General features: G+C 38.1%; 1 protein-coding gene across 1 annotated transcript; it reads left to right on the top strand.

The window, feature by feature from the left end:
- The first annotated feature begins 10,617 nt into the window (after positions 1-10,617).
- Positions 10,618-17,879, top strand: LOC133777687 (cyclin-dependent kinase F-4). Its single transcript, XM_062217376.1, has 18 exons — positions 10,618-10,825; positions 11,877-12,305; positions 12,399-12,963; positions 13,044-13,122; positions 13,221-13,289; positions 13,365-13,454; positions 13,534-13,672; positions 14,119-14,221; positions 14,318-14,370; positions 14,518-14,584; positions 14,768-14,876; positions 15,911-15,976; positions 16,140-16,208; positions 16,309-16,375; positions 16,465-16,581; positions 16,874-16,905; positions 17,028-17,106; positions 17,248-17,879. Exons 3-18 carry the CDS (start codon positions 12,956-12,958, stop codon positions 17,520-17,522), a joined length of 1,422 nt encoding a protein of 473 aa, XP_062073360.1. The 5' UTR covers positions 10,618-10,825; positions 11,877-12,305; positions 12,399-12,955; the 3' UTR covers positions 17,523-17,879.
- The last annotated feature ends 2,880 nt before the right edge of the window (positions 17,880-20,759 follow it).

Here is a 20,759-nt window from a genome sequence, read left to right as displayed (position 1 = left end):
GTTGATACACAAGCCCAATCCGGTGATGAAGTCACCAAATAGGGTGTTGCCCAAAGTGAGGATAGAGACTTAGATCCTCGCTTTGAGGATTTTGAAGAAAACGTTGGACCCGTCGAGGACCTGGAAGAGGTCCAACTCGCGAAACAGACCTGACCAGAGCTGTAAAGGTCGGGAAAAACCTAGAACCAACCACGAAACACGCGCTGGTGGAATTTTTGCAGAAAAACCAGGAGGTTTTTGCCTGGTCGCACAAAGACATGGCTGGGATAGACCCTGCAGTTATCAGCCATGTCCTGAATATAGACAAGACTTTTCCACCCGTGCAACAAAAGAGAAGGCTGCTCGATAAGGATAGATCGAGAGCCTTAAAGGAAGAAGTTGAAAGATTAAAGGAGAATGGGTTCATTAGGGTGGCATTTTATCCATCGTGGGTCTCCAATCCAGTGCTGGTTCCCAAGCCTAACGGCAAATGGTGAACCTGTGTGGATTTTACAGACCTTAATAAAGCCTGCCCAAAGGATTGCTTCCCACTCCCGAGAATCGACCAGTTGGTCGATGCTACTGTAGGACACGAGATCCTCTCATTCATGGATGCATATTCAGGCTACAATCAGATTAGCATGCATCCCCCTGACGAGGATCACACCAGCTTTCGGAATGATACGGGCTTATACTGTTACAAAGTAATGCCCTTCGGACTGAAAAACGCAGGTGCGACTTACCAGCGGCTAGTCAACCACATGTTTAAGGAGCTGATCGGAGTGAACATGGAGGTATACGTGGACGACATGCTGGTAAAGTCTAAGAAGGCAGAAGGACATGTGAAGGATTTACAAGAATGCTTTAATGTATTGAACGAATACCAGATGAAGCTAAATCCCCTCAAATGTTCCTTCGGAGTTGGATCAGGGAAGTTTTTGGGGTTCATTGTAAATTCAAGAGGAATCGAGGCCAACCCCGACAAAATAAAGGCCCTGATCGACATGAAATCGCCAGAAAGAATCAAAGATGTACAAAATTTAACCGGGAGAATCGCAGCCCTAAGCAGATTTATTTCAAAGTCAACAGACAAGTCTGTCCCTTTTTTCAATCTGCTCAGGGGCAATAAGAAGTTTGAATGGACAGGAGACTACGAGAAAGCTTTCCAGGCCTTGAAAGCACATATGGCACAACCTCCCATCTTATCAAAGCCAATCGAAGGAGAAACTTTGTTTATTTACCTGGCGATTACTGAAGTTGCTGCTAGTGCGGTACTAGTGCGAGAAGAAGAAGGCGTACAAAAAGCGGTCTACTATGTTAGCAAAAGGCTGATCGGGGCAGAACTGAGATATCCACCCATCGAGAGGTTAGCATATTGCTTAATCCTGGCCTCAAGGAAACTACGCCCTTACTTCCAAGCCCATCCCATCACAGTTTTAACTGACCAGCCCCTTCGGCAAGTCCTTCAAAAACCAGAGGCGGTTGGGCGATTATTAAAATGGGCAGTCGAGCTAGGGCAGTTCGATATAACTTATTCACCGCGAGCAGCATTAAAGGGACAAGTCTTGGCTGATCTTATTGCAGAGTTTGCAGAACTCCCAGACAGCGAGCAGTGCGAATCGCCTAATGCGCCTGAGCCTCAAGAGAAAGCTCCTTCGTGGAAGTTATTCACGGATGGGTCGTCCAACGAATCCCACGCAGGAGCGGGAGTGATATTGATAACGCCGGAAGGGCATCGATTTCACTGCGCTATTAGGTTTGACTTCACCGCGTCAAACAATGAAGCCGAATACGAAGCACTCCTCGCTGGATTGAGAATGGCGAAAGACATGAGCATAAAGACGCTTAATATTTACAGTGACTCACAGCTGGTGGTGAACCAAGTTCTGGGAGAATATCAAGCATGAGGCTTAAAAATGGTAGCCTACTTGAATAAAACAAAAGACCTGCTAGCCCAGTACACGAAGTACACCCTCCAGCAAATTCTGCGGGATCAGAATTCAAACGCAGACGCCTTAGGCAAACTCGCGAGTGCGAAGGATGCTGACACTTTGAACATTGTGCCAGTAGAAAGACTGAGTGAGCCAAGCATATAAGCGGCTGAGACCAATATGGAGATTCGAATGGAGGATACATGGATGGCACCATACTTGGAGTATCTGACGAATGGTGTGCTACCAACAGATAGAAATAAAGCCAGAACTCTACAAAGACAGGTTGCTAGATACATATTGGTCGATGGCGTTATGTACCGAAGAGGGTATTCAATGCCGCTACTCAGATGCGTTACACCTGAAAAAGCTAAGGAACTCATGAAAGAAGTGCATGAAGGCTTCTGCGGGGATCATGTTGGGGGGCAGAGTTTGGCAAAGAAAATTCTAAGGCAAGGCTACTTCTGGCCAACTATGAACGAGGATTCGATGGAGTTTGTACGAAGATGTGATAAATGTCAAAGGTTCTCCAAGATTTCACGAGCAGCTCCAAATGAATTGAAACAGATGCAGAGTATGTGGCCTTTTGCGATTTGGGGGATAAATTTGATTGGATCCCTGCCAACGGGAAAAGGCGGAGTAAAGTACGCAGTCGTGGCAGTTGATTACTTCACCAAATGGGCCGAAGCTGAACCACTCGCTACCATAACGACCAAGAAAGTTCTTGACTTTGTCATCAAGAACATTGTTTGCCGGTATGGTTTGCCTCGAAAGATCGTGTCAGATAACAGAACCCAATTTGACAGTGACTTATTCACCAACTTCTGCGAAAGGCACGTAGTTATTAAAAGCTTTTCGTCAGTTGCGCATCCCCAAGAAAACGGGCAGGTCGAGGCCGTAAATAAAACTCTTAAGGATACCCTAAAGAAGAGGCTTGAAGATGCTAAAGGAGCATGGCCAGAACAGCTGCCTGAAGTCCTCTGGTCGTATAGAATGTCTCACCGAACAGCAACAGGTCATACCCCATTTTCCTTAGCTTACGGATATGAGGCTATGTTACCTGTCGAGTTAGATCCCCCCTCACATCGACGTGTAACATACGACCAGGACCAGAACAACCAACTAATGATGGAGTCCCTAGACTCAATTGACGAGATACGGGAGAAGGCCCAACTCCGAGTTGCTGCGTACCAGCAAAAAGTCGCCCGGTACTTTAACTCCAAAGTTAAAGAAAGAAAATTCAACGTCGGTGACTTGGTGCTACAACGAGTTTTCTTAAATACCCGCAACCCCACTGCTGGAGTACTCGGACCTAATTGGGAAGGACCTTACCAGATTGAAGAAGTCCTTCATCCGGGCACCTACAAACTTGCACGCCTAAACGGAGATCTTGTTCCACGTTATTGGAATGGAGAACACCTGCGCAAGTATTATCAGTGAACAGTCCTTTTTAAAGGACTGGCTTGTATTAAATTTTACTTTTTACAAGTTTTGCCAAGAGGGTTAGCCACGTTGTACGACTAATCGCTCGTATATGTAAGATCCTATTTTAAGATCACTCGTAAAGACATGTTTAGTCCATTTTTAATACGAGATTATAAGGGACTGTGCGCAGCCAGTCATTCTTGCCAACCTTTGTAAATTTATATTTACAAGTATTTGTTCATTACGTGTGTTGTTTTGCTGTATTACAAATATTACTTTTCCATCCGAGCAGAAATGTTCGAACAGGTCATGGTCAAGGCAAGTGACCAAGGACCTAAAGCTCCTCGATCACTTGGGGGGCATATAAGGCACACCGATAGCAAAGCGTACCATTAGGAATGTAAACACATGAACAAAATGAGTGAAAGCATGCTAAGGTACTTAGAGTATTTTTCAAAATTTATATTTTGTTAAATCAAGCCAAAGTACTATGCTAAGTTCGGTCATACGGACAGATGTTATAGTAGATGAAAATATTATAACATTATAAAGCAATCTTTTACACCGCAAGCATCACTGCTTGGATGTAACTGTTCAAATAAAAGGAAAAGTTTGCTGCCCATGCAGCAAATTCAAAAAAAGATATTGTCTTTACATCACGACCCATGGGTCGTGTAATTAAAGAAGGAAAAAATAATAATAAAAGCTCAAGAGGCATTGGGAGCAGGAGGGTCTTTATCAGCATTCTGATTGGTCGCATCCTCAACAACTCCTTCTTCCTCTGCGCCAGCGATGCTTGGGGAAGCAGGGATCCTTGCTCTTGCCTCCTCTTCAGCCAGTTGAGCAGTGCAGCGGGCCTGCTCAGCATTTCTAACATCTTTTGAAAGATAACCGAAGTTGGCGCCCTGATTGTTTTTCCAGAAGTTGTAAAAACACCGAAGCGTTGCGTTCTTGTACCTTTCCAGATCTTTGGCATTGGAAAGCTTCAGCTGCTCTACTTGGCTCTCAAGAGTAGTGATGGCCTCATCCTTGGACTTGAGCTCCTTGCCCAGCCTCTTACATTCACGATATTGGACTCGGCTGGCCTCCTGATACTCCTCTCTCTGCTTCCTCATAACTGCCTTCGAAGCTTCAGCCTCCGATAGCTTTGTCACCGCAGCATCCCTCTGCTGGGTGACCGCCTCCAACTCCTTCGCATGCCTAGCCTCTGCAGCCGAAAGGTCCTCGGCTACTTTCACCTGGTACCTCTCGATGGCCTTTGCCCAAGCCTGGTCGATGGTGGCTTGGGCGCGGGTACGGGCGGCAGTTGCAGTCAGCAAAGCCTGTGGACAAAGGATAAAGTTAGAATCTGTTGCAGAGAGTAAAAGACGGAAGCCAAAAATAGAAGAAACACTTACACTGGCCATTTCATTTAGAGCCCTGTTCAGAATCTGGTCGACCCCCATGGTCTCTGCCTCAGCCATCGCCTCCTTGCAACGGTCATACCTCACGATGTGTGCAAGACGGTCCTTGGCTGCTCGTAAGGCACGGTTCGAGAGTTTGGCTCCAAGAGCTTCGTCCCTCTGAGTTTGTTCTTTGGCAGCTGCGGGCGGAGGATTCGTAGGGGCAGGCGGAGTTTCCTTCTCAGCAGGGGCCGAAGGCTGAGCAGCAGTTTGCCCAGTTGGCGCGTCCTTGGAAGGATCTTCTGTTTGACCCTTCTTGGCAGGAGGTCCCTGGCTTGTTTCGCCATTGTGTCTCCTGGACGATTTCTGCCAGACCAGAGGAACTTCTACTTCCTCCTCAGCCAGGTATAAGTAAAAAACATTGGGAGTGGCCATATCTGTATACAAGTAAAACACATGCAAATGATAAGATAAAGGCAGATAAAAACTCTCTATCAAACAGAAAAGAGGTCACAAAGTTAATACCCGAGCTACAACTACTGGTCGCTACACTATTGACTCTATTAGTCACATACTCACTATCTGGCATGAAGAAGTCTGGCCCTAGGTTTGGAGTATACGTAAAGTTGCCCTCCCCGTCAAACAAGTGACAGGGAATTGGCAAGCTATTTAAAAGCGAAATTACTGTACTGTTTTCATCGGAGGATTCCCCCAAGTCCACAATCAGCTCTTTTGCCTTTTGTTTCCCCTTGCCTTGGGGAGCAGAGGGCCTTTCTGCAGAAGGATCGCCCGTGGGTTCCCTGATTGTAACCCCCGTTGGCCTCCTTCGTGGAGGAGACGCAGGAGGTTGCTGCTCGGGAACCTCCTCGGCAGTAGCATCGGCTACCACGGGCCCTCTTGTTTCATGGCGAGGAGCCAGGAGGCCAGACAGCCTTAGGTTTTCATCAGTAACCAGGGACTTGACGCTTTTTTCTGCGTCTGTCATCCTGGGCAATGCGCTGGACCTCAACACCATGTCTGGTGTTGGGGTCGGACGTAACCATGGGCCTAAAAGATAAAGAGTACTTTGAGAAAGATGAAGGAAATTTCGCTAATTGAAAAGTATCGACCAGAAAAAACAGCACTTACCTCCTCGAGCGAAGGCCAGGTTGTTGCTGGTCATGTCCGGCGTAAGGAAGTACTCCTTGTTGTACTGCCCCACGTTGGATATGTGCGTGGTGTCAGTCAGGAACGTCCGGTTGGTTTCCTGGTGACAAAGATGGAAGAAGCCCGTCCCATACTGCTGAGGGTTGGACTTGAGGTCGAAGAGATAGTTGACCTCATGTGGGGTAGGTTCTGGCCACTTTTTAAGTTTGTACAGGATATAGAGTGCGGCCAACATTCTATATCCATTTGGAGTGATTTGGAAGGGGGCAACATCGAAATAATTGGCCACCCCCTGATAAAAAGGATGTAGAGGGAGGGTAGCCCCCGCCTCTATGTGATACTGAGACCAAGCGCTGTATACACCTCCGGGGAGGTTGGCCCTTTGGTCTGCAGCAGGAATTTTGAGGTTGACCCCTGTGAGAGGATACTTCCTAAGGTAATTAGCAAGCATCCTAGGAGTCACTAGGCTGGTCGGGGAGACATACCACTCGACATCAGGCAGATTCTGATGGCGAGGACGGGCTTTAGTTTGGATATTAGGGTCAGGAGCAGGATTTTCTCGACCGCTGGTCGAAGGAACCCTAGCCTGCGAATCAGGCTAGGCAGGAGGGTTTGGACTATCGTCGAATTCAGGTCTTTTCTTGCCTAAGGACTTAGAGCGTGCCATTTGAGGAGGAGAGGGACGAGGTCTGGAGGAAGATCGTGAAAAAGGAATCTCGTGAATTCGGTCGGCCAATTGTTCTTCGCCTTCGAGCAGCTGGGCGAGAAGATCGTCGTCAATGGGCTGTTCACCTCCCCACAAATTTGACATCAAAGTCTACAAACAGAAGAATGGGGAGGTGAGGATAGAGAATTTTTAAAGACTTTTTAGAATAACGCTGGTCGAGTATAAAAGTCAAGCTTTTATACAGCAGCATTTAACGAAAGTTAAAAATTTTTCACACGAGCAGTTTGAAAAACGGATCAAAGGGTGAAAACAAAAAGTTTTTCGTAAAAACTTTTTCAACTCCCCTTAGGGCGGGAAAAACTTATTTTTCGGCTCGCCTAAAAATCGAATTTTTACTTCGGTTCTACGTCCTAAAAGTATGATCCCAACTATCAAGCTAACTCGTAACTCTTTTCACCCACAAGACATTCTACTGACAAGCATCTCAAACCAGAAGAAGATGAACTCAAACAGTCAACATACAGAAGCATGCATTACGAAAATTTGAAGCATAAGGATTCAAAAACATACCAGAAAGAAGATCGTGGAGATTGGTAAAGGGTCTTCGGAAATCGAGGAACTCTCTGGCCGAGTCTTGAAAGCGCAGAAGAATGGTCTCCAGGAGAAGATGGAAGCTCTGGTTTTAGGGTTTCTGGAATGAGTAATAGCGTGCGTAAAAAGAAAAAGAAAACTTCGGAGATGTTATATAAGTTTGTCTGTGGCATTAAAAAGGTGTAATCACCAGTTTCCCTTTTTCTAAGTATGGGGAAGCGAGATAGCCGTCGAATTATTACTGGGGAACCGAAAAGTCATGATTAGACAGGAGTAGGTTGCTTTTTCCAAGAACACATGAAGGGTTCTGACACGTATGGCGGGGTCACTGAAGGGTCGTTCGCTCAAAAGTTTATTTATTGCTCGTAATAAATAAACTTGGGGGGCAAATGTTATCCAAAAAATTGGCATTGATGACGTGGCAAGTGATCCCTGGACACGTGGCTGACATCTAGAGGAACTCTGCTAGTGTATCGACCAGAAGGTACATTATAGGCAGGAGGCGGCCCAGTCTTTCCTGCGACCAGTCTGGTCGATGGTTCCGCATACAACATAATGTTACAATAAAGATCTTTGTAAATCCCGAAATTAACTCATACAATCTCCTGAGTATCCGATTATTCAGGAGAGAATATCTGTAACAATCTTGTGTAATCCCCCTTGAGCCTATAAATAGAAAAAGATAGCTCAAGGAAGGGACCTTTTGGCTTTCGAATTATTTGAGACTAGAGTAATTCTACTTGAAATATTGTATTGTTCTTCAGAGGTTAGTGAAACTCATTGAACCCGAGTTCTTTGATCACTCCTTTGATTCTCACATCAATAACAATCTAAGTGGACGTAGGTTATTACCAGATCCTGGGGCCGAACCACTATAAAATATCGTGTTCTTATTATTTTCGTCATTACGTTTCTTCCAACGCGTTCATTCACATCAAGCATATTCTGACTCCGTGTCAGTTGACCAAAACTTGGGTCAACAATTTGGTACCCATTGTTTTATCGAAATACAGACTTGGTATATTGTATTTTCAATAATGCTCACCTGGTACCCTGTAATATGAAATTATATTTATTTGGTACCGTATACTCAAATTTGAACAATAAAATTTTATCAATTTGACCAAACTGTCATAAATTATATGCAATTAAGTAGTTAAATTTGAATTTGAAACTCATATAATTGAGGATAATTTTGTCATATTGATAAAATTTTAATGATAAAATTTAAGTTTAGGGTACCAAATATGAACGATTTCAAATTACAGGATACCAGATGAGTATTATTAAAAGCATAGAGTACTAAGTATGCATTTCGATAAAGCACAGTGTACCAAATGTGTATTTACCCTTAATTTTATTGAGTTTGTTATATGGTATAATGGTATTTGCACTAGGACTTGTAGTTGATTGTGTTGCTAAGTTCTAACATCTTTGTTGACTGCGTTTTTAGCCAACGACGTGAGAACGTCAAATACGACAAGCCTTCAAGAGAAATAAAAACGACACAGACGGTTTAAACAAGAAAAGTAAATAACACAGGAGATTTTTATAGTGGTTCAGCCCCGATTGTCGGTAATAGCCTAATCCACTTAGAGTTGTGATTTATAGATCTATACTCAAGATCAGATGGACTGAGCCAACTGAGTTTCTTCAGTACAGATTGTGAAAATACAAGAGTTCTCTCAAATATCAGCACTTTCTCTCTCTAGAATACACAGACCCAATTTTCTCTCTCTAGAAAGAAGAAGCAGAAGAAGCCCCTCTCTCATCCCATAAGCTCTCTATTTATAGGCCTGGGATCCTCAACTGATATCCCCTTACGATAGGGATATTTTATTATTCATCTTATATTTATATTACAAAGAAACATTCAAAATTCGAAATGTAACAAACCCCCCATTTGTGGGAAGAATGAGAGATTCCCGCGTATGTTGTTGAAGCTGTCTCTGGGAATCTTGACTTAGTCTCCTCTAGCTAGTTGATCCACCTCCTACTGACCACCAATGCAAGTGTTGGTCGAACGTGCATGGTGGTAGGACTTGTGCATGGTGGACATGCACTTCTCTCCTCTAACATGGCACTCTCCTCTAGCATGCCATGTTTCTCCTCGAACCAATCTCCTTGGCTTCTCACCTCGGATAGGTCTGAGGCAACCTCCTGGCATCTCACCCTGGATAGGTCCAAGGCAACCTCCTTGGCATCTCACCCCGGATAGGTCCGAGGCAACCTCCTTGGCATCTCACCCCGGATAGGTCCGAGGCAACCTCCTTGGCATCTCACCCTTGGGGTCTCCTAGGATCACTCTCTTGGGGTCTCCTAGGACCACATCCTCCTTGGGGTCTCCTAGGACTACTTTCTTGAGTTCTCCTCGATGCAACCTCCTTAGCTCTCCTAGGATCACTCTCTTGGCTCTCCTAGGATGCACTCCCCTTAGCTCTCCTAGGATGCATTCTCCTTAGCCTCCTAGGATGCATTCTCCTTAGCCTCCTAGGATGCACTCTCCTTAGCTCTCCTAGGATGCACTCTCCTTAGCCTCCTAGGACCAAGGTGTACTTGGCTTGGTTATGACATCTTTGAAGCAGTCCAAATTCTTCGTCAGTCTACCGGGTCACTTTATCACAACTCTGAGGAGTCAATGTATTTATTGACTATTAACGTGTCTTTTACTGACCATGCACTGCTACTTGTCACATTTATTGCCACGTCCTTGATTTCCAATTTTTGGGTATAACAATCTTGTTTATAAAACTTTAAAAAATGTAACTTTATATATATATATATAAATAAATAAATTAATGGATGTCCTAATTTTAAAATTTAGTTTGATGTATAGTTTTGAGATTTAGCCGAACCAATCACATATTCTGATACTGTTATGTTTTTAAATCTTCTACCAATCACAAATTTAGTTTTTTAAAATTAAAAAACAGTTTATAGAAAGTAAAACAATCACATTTTCAGAAACATGTTTTGAGTTACAAATTTCAGATTTTCATTTTAGAATCACAGTTTTTAAAATTATAGTTTTCCAATCATGAACCAATCAACCCCTAAGTCTTCGAGCCCATATTATACTTTCCGAATAGAGGTGATCTAATGTTGTATAATGAGAATATCCTTACCAATGATAATATCATAACTCAAGCTTACTATAATATTTCCTCAACTTATCATTCAAGTAAAATGATTTTTCTCGAAATTAATGGGAATCAATGGATTTAAATTATTAATTCCAAATCCTATGTCATTCCTCTAATGAAAAAAAATTCCAAATCATGTGGGAAAAAAATTTGTCCAACCAAAAAAAAAGAAATTAGGTGGATAAATATTTAAAAGACTTTAAAAAAAATAAAAATAAAAGAAAAGATTAATAAATAACCGTAGGATGAGTAACGAACGCGTAGGAGAGAGATAATCAGGATCGTGAAAAGAGTATGATAGAGATCTCCGCTGGCGCTCCTACTTATTTACACACATGTATAAATAGATAGATATAAGGCATTGGAATATAGAATCACAATTATTATTAGGTATTTTTCTTGGTTCGTTGGTTGGTTGCCAAGAAAGAGAAAGCAGAGATCAGAATTTGGTGGGTTTTTCGGTGAAGGCAACGAAATCTCTAGAAACACCACAACCGACGAAGCTCTGGATTCCACCTCTTCCCGTCCTTGGAGACGGTGGCTATGCCGCTTGGCTTTCAGGTTTTTTTTCTTGTTTAATTATTAGATCGATTTGGATCTGTTGTTCGATTTGGCTGTATGATTTTCTTCGATTTTTATTTAAGCTTAGGGTTTTGTTTCTGACTCGTTACAATTTGGTTATTGTAATTATTTTATTGGGTCTTGTTTCGTTTTTGGTGTGTTCAATTAGTTTGATATTGAATTAGGTCTTTTAATTTAAATATATATATATATCGTGATTTGTGGAATTTCGTTCTGGGTTGTATTAAGTTGGTGTACGTATTGCGTTTGTTGCGACTATTGGGAAAACTTACTGGATGTTAGGTTAATTTAGTGGCTGATTGTACTGTATTCTCAACCTCAATATTGAAGTGGTATTAATATGTCCTTATTTCCAATTATTTAGGGTTAATTTTTATGGTTTCGTCCTATGAGATGTGCGTTAGAAGGTCACTTTTGTTTTACCCCTTAATTCCCTTCGTGTGTGTCTGCTTGTTTCTAGCTTTTGCAGGCATTATTTGTTAACTATCTTCATATTATGTGTTAATCCGAATTGCTTTTGTAAGTAGAATAATTTGGCCTTATTTGGTTGCTTGGATGGTTTTGGTACCCTTTTCAGGGGAACCAATGTCTTTGTAGGGGATAAATTTTTTGACCTATTTTAGGCTTAAAATATAAGAATTGATGATGTTTTTATTTTCTTATTTTAGGATATTATTACTCTATTATCTTTATTTGAATTATTTGAGTTCTACTATCCTTTGATGGTTTTGGTATCCTTTTTAGGGAATCAATGTGTTTGAAGGGGATGTATGTGGGTTCAATTACATTAGTCATATATTCGGACTTATTATTTAGACTTTGTTATGATAACTTAAATTTTCTCAGATCATATGCTATCTTGTGGATTTTTTTTTTCTTTTCTATCCTAGTATTTGTTGTTACTTGATTCTTGCTAGAACTGACACGTTGAGTCATTAGGTATAAAAGAGCCGTAAGATAGATTTCTATCTCATTACTAATGTGCAAGATTATACCAATCTGAATTCTATGCACGTGGGGTTGATGACAGGTTGTGGAAAACTTGGATCTAAATAAATTTTTTCTACATTCCAAGACATGGAGCGAGCATGCTTCTGGTCAAATTGTTTTCATTACTCAGTTGTATCATTCCAGGAAGTTCTTGACTGGCGATTTCTCATTGTCGGAGATTTTCTTCTGGTTTCTTTCGTTAATTGCACTTAGTGGTCAGTTGCTCTTCAATGATCAGGAAAGGAGGCGTGATGCTAGGTACTTTTGAAGTAGGTGTTGGATCTTTATTGCACTTGTGCCAGTAAGCAATTCATTGTCAACCTCGCCCTCTTCTCTCTCTCTCCATTGCTTTATGGGTGGGACTGTGGAGTTCTTTAAGGAATGTTGGTTAACATCTAACTTACTATTTTCTAATAGTGTACTGCTGATACAACATCCTGTCCAACTCTCTGGGAATTCTTCTTCAGGGGTATAGCACATGTCATGGTTGATTTCTTTTATTTCACTTCTATGTTTAGATCTTGATTTCTCATCATCTGTTATTTTCCCCCCTCTATGACAGGGCTGACTTCTGCTGCTGATCTGCAGTTGAAAACTGCTAGTAGTCAATAAGAGAATTGATTAACTGGGATCTTTGGAGACTACTTAGTTCTAGGTATTTTTTCGTTTTTGCTTCTGATGGGTATTGTTTAAAGGTGGTGAGACACCAACTAGCTGAGGATTTTCTACAAGTATTAGTAGTAGCTGTTTCTCAAGTCAATATTCGCGGAGAAGCTATCTTGAGCCAAGGCATTGTTTCTTTTCCGTGGTTCAAGCTTCTTGCTTCTTCGAAGTGTCAATATGTTCTGTAGTACTTGTCCATACACACTGTGCATGCCATGTCACTGTCTTCAACCAATTGGGTTAGTAATAAATAAGGTCGCCCATCAGAAAATCTCTGGTTCTGTGCTCATGCATGTTGCCGTAGAAAATTAATGGTGGATTCAGCTGGACTGACAAGGCAGTTGTGAATATATCATTGTCTGTTTTAAGGATTGTCTTACTGAAGATAAATGCCATTTGTCTTTAGCACGAGTTTTAATACTTAAATAAATACAGAGCTGCTTTGTATTCCACAAGATGGAGAGGTGAGTTCGATTTCTGTGATTTTCTTTTGGGTAATGTTTGTTGTCTATGTAGTCATTCTCACTGTTTGTGAATATAATAGGTACACATTAATAAAGGAGGTTGGTGATGGAACATTTGGGAGTGTTTGGCGAGCCATTTATAAGAGAACTGGTGAAGTGGTAAGCATAATTCTTATATGTAGTTCTTTTTAAAATGGATGATTATTTTTCTTTTTAGCCTGTTCCCTTTCTAACTTTTATTTGGTTCTAATATACAGGTTGCAATTAAAAAAATGAAGAGAAAGTACTTTTCATGGGAGGAGTGTGTTAATCTGAGAGAAGTTAAGGTATAATTCCCCCTCCCAATCTTCCCATGAATCTGCTACAATTCGTTAATTAACTATTGAGTTTATTTGTTGCAGTCACTCCGCAAAATGAATCATCCTAATATTGTGAAGCTTAAGGAAGTCATCCGTGAAAATGATATCTTGTACTTTGTGTTTGAGTACATGGTAAATGCTACTTTTGTGTTCAACTTTCTTTAAATTATGTTTTATTTGTCCTGTTGCTAATGTCATGTTATTATTCCAGGAGTGCAATCTTTACCAACTTATGAAAGACAGGCAGAAGCTTTTCTCTGAAACTGAGATCAGAAATTGGTGCTTCCAAGTTTTCCAAGGACTTTCATACATGCATCAGTCTGGATATTTTCATCGGGATCTAAAGCCTGGTATTATGTTGCAATAATTCATGGAAACTTGCATATTGCTTGGGGCTGATTTTCATTCTATATTTTAGTTTTATAGCATAACTGATGTCATCCTAATAGTTTGTGCAGCTTTCTTGTGTTGCCTCATCATATTACTAAATTTGCAGTGTTTTGCATGTATATTGTGTATGCGGGTGTGTTATTGTGTAATCTCTTACAAGTGTCTTATCCAAATATACTTGTGTTTCTTCTACGAGCTCTCTAATTTTCATCTTGTTGTGTAATATCGTCTTCAGCTCTCTAATTTTCATCTTGTTGTGTAAAATCTTCTTCTTCTCTCTTTTTTTTTTTTTTTGTAGAGAATTCGTTTATTCTTCTTTTCAAGCTCAATTTAGAGTTTGCATTATGTTGCACCTTGTTTCTATACCTTTCATTTCGCGACTTAAAATTGTGTTTTCTTATGGTAGAGAATCTGCTGGTAACAAAAGATTTGATCAAAATTGCTGATTTTGGTTTGGCTCGAGAAATTAATTCTATGCCACCATACACGGAGTATGTCTCAACTCGTTGGTAAGTGTTTTTTGTTTTCTTTGCTTTCTATCTTGGTAATTATCTGTTTCTGCATGCGGGTTTGGAACATCTTACTGTAATTCATTTGTGCATCAGGTATCGAGCCCCTGAAGTGCTGCTACAATCATGCCTATATAGTTCTAAAGTTGGTGAGTCTGAGCATTGAATAAAATTTGTCATTTTTTGTTCAATGTATTCTTTTTTAACAGTTTAATTTCATATGTTTAAAGTTGAATTTGAATTTTCTTATCAAAAGAAGCTATTATAGAATTTTAACGTGGATCTTTTGTCTTCAGATATGTGGGCGATGGGTGCTATTATGGCTGAGTTGTTTACTCTACGTCCTCTATTTCCAGGCGCTAGGTATGTGATTATATGTACATTGTTACTTGTTAGTTGCTAATGGAGTTAAAAGCTATTGCATCGTATAATGCTGTTTAATTTTATATGATCTTCCTTATAAATTAAGGACATGCTGTGACAGGTTATTTACTTTTACAAGTTTCTGATACCTCTGTCCTTGCTCATAACTTTTGATGTATTCAGTGAAGCAGATGAAATCTACAAAATCTGTAGTGTAAGAGGCAGTCCAACTGAGGATTCATGGGCTGACGGTCTTCGCCTTGCATGTGAGATCAACTATCAATTCCCAAAGGTCAGCTTTTTTCTATCATTTTCTGTATGTATGTTTCATGTTAAAAATGCTAGTTTGGATATGAAGCCATTTTTTTCTCAAGCAGGTGAATTGTAACGCTGAAGTACCTTTGTTTTGTAAGCTTCTATTTTACAGAATTATAAATAAATAATAATAAACACCTAATACCACAGAATTATAAATAAATAAACACCTAATACCTATTAATACCAATAAATCATTATAAATACAATATGTCAACCCAACACAAATGTCTCATAAATAGGTAGTTTTTTTTCCCTGTTTCAAAGCTCGGTGAGCTTCTCATAAGAGGAAGTATTCCAGACAAGCTTAAGCCTTAAGATACAAATGATGTGCAGCTCATCTTAAGGCGAGATTAAAAATGATTTTAAACCAATGTTGGATTATTCTGAAGTTTTCTCTGTTAAGTTTTATGAAACTAGATATCTGTTATTAACTATTTCGATCAACGGATGCAATAAGATTGGTGCCACTTTTTCTGGATTTAAAGTTATGAGAAAATTCTCAGGTGCAACCCCCTAAAAATGGCCCCACCAGTGAGGCTATATATATTTTCAGCACTTATAGAAATTATAATGTGTGCATTGTAGTTATAGTAGGCTTTCCTCCAGGAAATTTCGAGTAGTTTACAAAAACTAGGTTCAAACAATTTGTTTTAAAAGCGTATAAAAAAAAACAAGCACGCATGCAATTAATTGTTGAACCCTGTTTTTTACAATATAAATTAATTCATAATTTCCTGAAAATTGGGATGCTTTGCTATTACAATGTACACCGTCATTTAAAAAATTGGGTTATAATTTCATGAATGCTGAAATTAGTGGGGCCATTTTTAGGGGTTGCATTGGAGAATTCTCCAAAGTTATGTTGTGGATTAAGGTGGATGTTATTCTTTTATTTATGTTATGCTTTGTTTTACATATTTACACCTACCAATGCAATATGATTTAGCTACTTTTACTGTATTTAATTATGTTGCTGATAAAGTTGGATGCTCTGCTTGTATGATGAAGTTTGCGGGTGTCAATCTGTCAGCGCTCATTCCATCAGCAAGTGACAATGCAATCAACCTGATCAATGTAAGTAGTACAGTCCATAACTACAGTTTTCTTTTTCCTTTCTAAATCTGCCAGTTGATTGGTTCGATCGTTTTATAAAGATGTTTGCCATATCTCTTAGTTTGGGGATTTTTTTGCCTGTATCAAGAATCTTACGCTCTCTCTGTTTATCATTTAAATTTAGGCACTTTGTTTATGGGACCCTTCCAAGAGGCCAACCGCAATGGAGGCTCTTCAGCATCCTTTCTTTCAGGTATTATTCTCGTCCTACAAAGTTACTAACTATTGTGTGTGTGTGTGTTTTTTCCAGATGTTACAAAGTATAAAAAACTCAACTTTGTTCTGTGTTGCAGAGTTGCTATTATGTTCCTCCTTCCCTTCGTCCCAGACCGGCAACTGTTGCTAGAACTCCTCCCTCTGGTTTGTAAATACAAGATAGAGTTGATTGGTTGGTGTGTTTTATTTGTATAAATAGTTAATTTACTTGATTACTCTTGAATGTTGTGCAGCTACAAGAATAAGAGGATTATCAGAGCAACAATGCGTGAAAAAATATTCTGGGACTTTATCTAATTCAATGCCAAGCAATTTTTCTTCACCGAAAGTACATGCATCTTCGGATGTTGGTAATTATTTTCCATTGACTTTGTTTCACTTTCTGGCTCTTGTAGTGTAATCAAATCACATCTCATTTGCCACGTGGTCACAGGACTTGTGATCAGTTGATTTTTCAGAGCTTATTATGTAAAGATATATATGCTAGATACAAGCTTGAGCTGTATATGCTTAAATTATTGTTTATTGGTATTGTAAAGCTGAGCAAACAGGTCATATCGTCACTTTGTACTTATAGCAGAATTGATTTTTATCATGTGCTGTTCCCCTTAAAGGTCTCATATAACTTGCTTATAAATGCAGGAGTGCAGCGCAAACTGGATATGGTTAGCCAGGTGAGATGGAGTAATTTTTTGTTCCTACATCTTCAACTAGAGTTCATTTGACTAGGAAATGCACTTTAGTTTGCAACGGTTTTTGTACATTCAAGACTAATGAGTTTATATAATTTTGTTAGGATGCGAGAAAGAATGAGAAATCTTTGAAGAGCTCTGGAACTCAACAAAAATATCGACCCCCAGTAAAGAGCAATCCTAGTGAGTGTCTCTTGCCTGTCTTCAGAAACAGTTTCAATTTCCTTCTGTCATTTTGTTCTTGCCAATGTTGAGAGTTATTAGTATATGCATAAATTTGTTAGCATAATAATGTGTATGTCTCTAACCTGTACTGGTTGGCAGTCTCAGTGAATAGGGTTAGAGGAGCGCGTGAAGTTTCGGATGCATCTGAGAAGCTGGCTAACATGACGATTGGTTCCCGTAAGCCAACTGTTGGGCAGCGTCCCCCAGTGAAGGTTGGAGCCCCTCATGTGAAGACTGGAGCACCTTTGTTGAAATCCGGAGCCCCACTTTTGAAGGCTGGAGTCCAGTGGGGTGGTGGGGCCGGTGATGTGTATTTAAGGCCGGTCCCACATATCCAACCTGGAAGAACCTACACCAGGAAAGTTGTCGGATGAGAAGGTTGTTTTGTTTAGAGGTGTTATGTTGGTTTTATGATGTCTTGCATACGCGAGTGGTGGCCCTGTTTGGATTTCGACCCTACCTACCTACCTACCTACATACTTTGTGTGATGGCATTTACTTTTGTTCGGTGTTTTCGTTAGGCATGCATGCTTTGCTGATTGTTATGTATGCAGTTTGCCGTTCTGTCCGTGGGATTGAAGCCTAATAAATAAAAAACCCATCTTTAGTTTGTTTCGTTGTGATTTCACATTTTAATTTGTTCATCACTTGGATTATAATCGTTTTTCTTTTTGTATAATAATATACTTTGTTTCTTGGTCTTTCAATCATACAACCACGAATTAAAAGTATGATCCGATCCGACATATAACTTTAAATTTGAGATTTCTGAAAAAACAAGTTGTTCTCCAATTGTCGACATTTGTAATTGATTTTATGAACAAATTTCGTTGTCTGCAACAGGTATTTTTTAGGACGTTTTAATCTATCGTAGTGTTGTAGTGTACAATAGCCGACTATTTAATCATAGTCTGAAAATTCGTTTATTTGTGAATATTTTACTTTGGTGGGTACGGATGGTCTGAAAATATGTATGGTAAGGTACACATAAATTACTTTATTAAAAAATTATATTAATATTAGTATATTTTTAAAAATAATAATTTATATACTAAAAAATTATATCTCTTCTATATAATAAGTGTGTAGATAACAGAAATTCTTGGTTTTAATAATTTTTTATTTTTTAATATTAACTTTAATAAAATATTCTTATATTTAAGATAATATTCTTATACTTTTGTAAACACTTAAACTTAAATAAAATAAAATAAATAATTAAAAAAAGATATTTTTTGAGATATTTTACAATGATAATTATTTAAAAATAATAAATAATTAAAAAAAAATTAAAATATGATATCTTTTAGATATTTTATAATGATAATTATTTAAAAATAATAAATAATTAAAATAAGATATTTTTTAGATATTTTACAATGATGATTATTTAAAAATAATAAAATCATATATTTTATAACTTAAATAAAATTTAATTAAACTTAAACTCACTTATTAGAACAATATCATATTAAACCTATAATATAATCTACTGTAAATTAGTAATAAATTGATTTTTTTTTAAACTAGCAAGAAACTAAAATTTAAAATCTACTTATAATATTTAATATTATATTAAACATATAATATATAATCTCTGGTTGTCACTCCCAAATTAAAAAACTAGAACAAACTTAAACTTAAACAAAAATAAATAAATTATTTATTAAAATGAGATATTTATTTAAAATTTATATGACATTAATATAAATTTAATAAAAATAATTAATAAATTCTATAAATAAAATTAAGCAAACGAGCATATTGCACGTTATTTGTATCTAGTACTTATTAATACAATACTACATGAATTATATAATATTATGTCTTATTAGCATTTACAATCTCTAATACTTAATTATTTAGTTTACTCAATAGTAACACTACCTTTTAATGTTATTTTGTAAGTATATAATATATATTCTACTAGTATTTGTCATCTCTAATACATTATATTATATTCTAAGGATATTTGTGGTTTAGTTTGATTTGGTGTGATTTTGCAAACAAAAGTACATTTGAGATTTTAAGAAAATTTCAAACCACTCTGGTTTGGTTTGGTTTGGTTTGGTTTAGAACCACAATTTAGACCTATTTTAAAATATCAAATTGACTTTATAAAAATCAGTAAGGATATATTTCTTTCAATTAAAAAATCAGCTACTAATGATAAATTCATAATTTGTCAATAAAAGTCTAAAATCATAAGAAACAATACCTTAAGTTGCTGGAGATACAATCTAGTCTAGCCAATGATCACGTTAGGGCATATAAGTAATAAGGGGCATAACTATATTCTACAAATATATTATAAAAGTGATGCTCAAGAATTTAGTGTATATAAGGTAAAACCACTTCTATATTAAGAAAAAGAAAGAGAGAAGTCTAGTCCTAGTCCAAGGTCTACTCGGTATGGTTCTGCTTGGCCTTGATTTGTTGCTCGACATGAGGGTCCATTGAAAGCTCAGTATCGGGCACTTAAGATGCCGCCTTCAACTAGTTGCTCAAAGGGCCCTCATTAAGGCTTCCTCTTCGACCAACCTTTTTTGTTTTGTTATGATTAGATTTTCTTCAATAGAGGCCAAAAAGCTTACGTCGCTGTCTTGATTGCATTTCTAAACCCAGTAAAAATTAAATGTTTACAACTTTCTAACATTTCTTTTTGTTTTGGATTTTCTCTTGCTTTAGCTATGCCTTCTCGAGCTTTCTCTCTTACTTTTCTCGAGCAAGGTCCGCCTCGAAATCTAAGATCGTTTTTGTAAAATACTAAATCGGCTATCTTAATAGACAATTTATTTTATAACTTATAAGTGTTCTTTTGATAAGTTTTGAATCAATTGTCTCAACTGACTCGTAACCTGCGGCAATAATTTATTTTCTTAAGTCTTAATTTTCCATAAATAATCATACCTGATTATGATAATTTTCTACTAGAATATTTCGTCCATATATGTTAATATTCATCGAGAAAAGATTATTTTATCTAAGAGAAATTTTTTATTTAAATAAAAATTTATTTTCCTTTTTTAGACTTGAAGACTTTTTGTCAATTGATTAAATAATATTTTGTGATATTTAAATAGGAAAAATTCATGGTAATTGCAAACTATAAAATAAAATATATTTTTCCTTTAAGAATATCATTTCTTTTTTTGGAAAATAAAACTGTGTAGTAAAGAAAATATTTTCAATCTTTTCTTATTTAAAGAATATGTTGTGATATTCTAATCCTTTGCTGAAGATCATGAGTTAAACTAGAAAAAGATTCGAAATCCACCTGGTCAAAAAATTCTTTTTAATGAATCTATACTGTCAGTCTGTCCAGATACATTGCAATCTGTCGTGACAACTTATTCATGACAAAATCAGATAGATTGACATAATTTTCTAAATAAAGAAATTGTGCAATTCATTCTTCAATGTTTGTAGATTTCATGGATTGCTTTGACGACCATTCCAACTACAAATAAGAGTCCAAGAAACTAGAAATCTTTATCTCTTTCATTGCTTATTCTTGTTATACATTATATTGTTGAGAGAGTTCTTTTTGTGAGATTAAGAATGGATGCCTTAATCTAGTTTCTAGGAGTTGTGTAACATCCTTTTGTATA

Source organism: Humulus lupulus, chromosome 5 (assembly GCF_963169125.1).
Source record: "Humulus lupulus chromosome 5, drHumLupu1.1, whole genome shotgun sequence".
In the NCBI taxonomy this organism is placed as follows: domain Eukaryota; kingdom Viridiplantae; phylum Streptophyta; class Magnoliopsida; order Rosales; family Cannabaceae; genus Humulus; species Humulus lupulus.
The sequence above is the reverse complement of the archived record's forward strand: the minus strand, read 5'-3'. Positions and strand labels throughout refer to the sequence as shown.

Excerpts from the sequence above, each read along its gene's own strand:
- LOC133777687 (XM_062217376.1), top strand. Across the intron at positions 14,877-15,910 it reads TCAACTATCAATTCCCAAAG|TTTGCGGGTGTCAATCTGTC; the intron begins GTCAGCTTTTTT and ends TGTATGATGAAG. Across the intron at positions 15,977-16,139 it reads ATGCAATCAACCTGATCAAT|GCACTTTGTTTATGGGACCC; the intron begins GTAAGTAGTACA and ends ATTTAAATTTAG.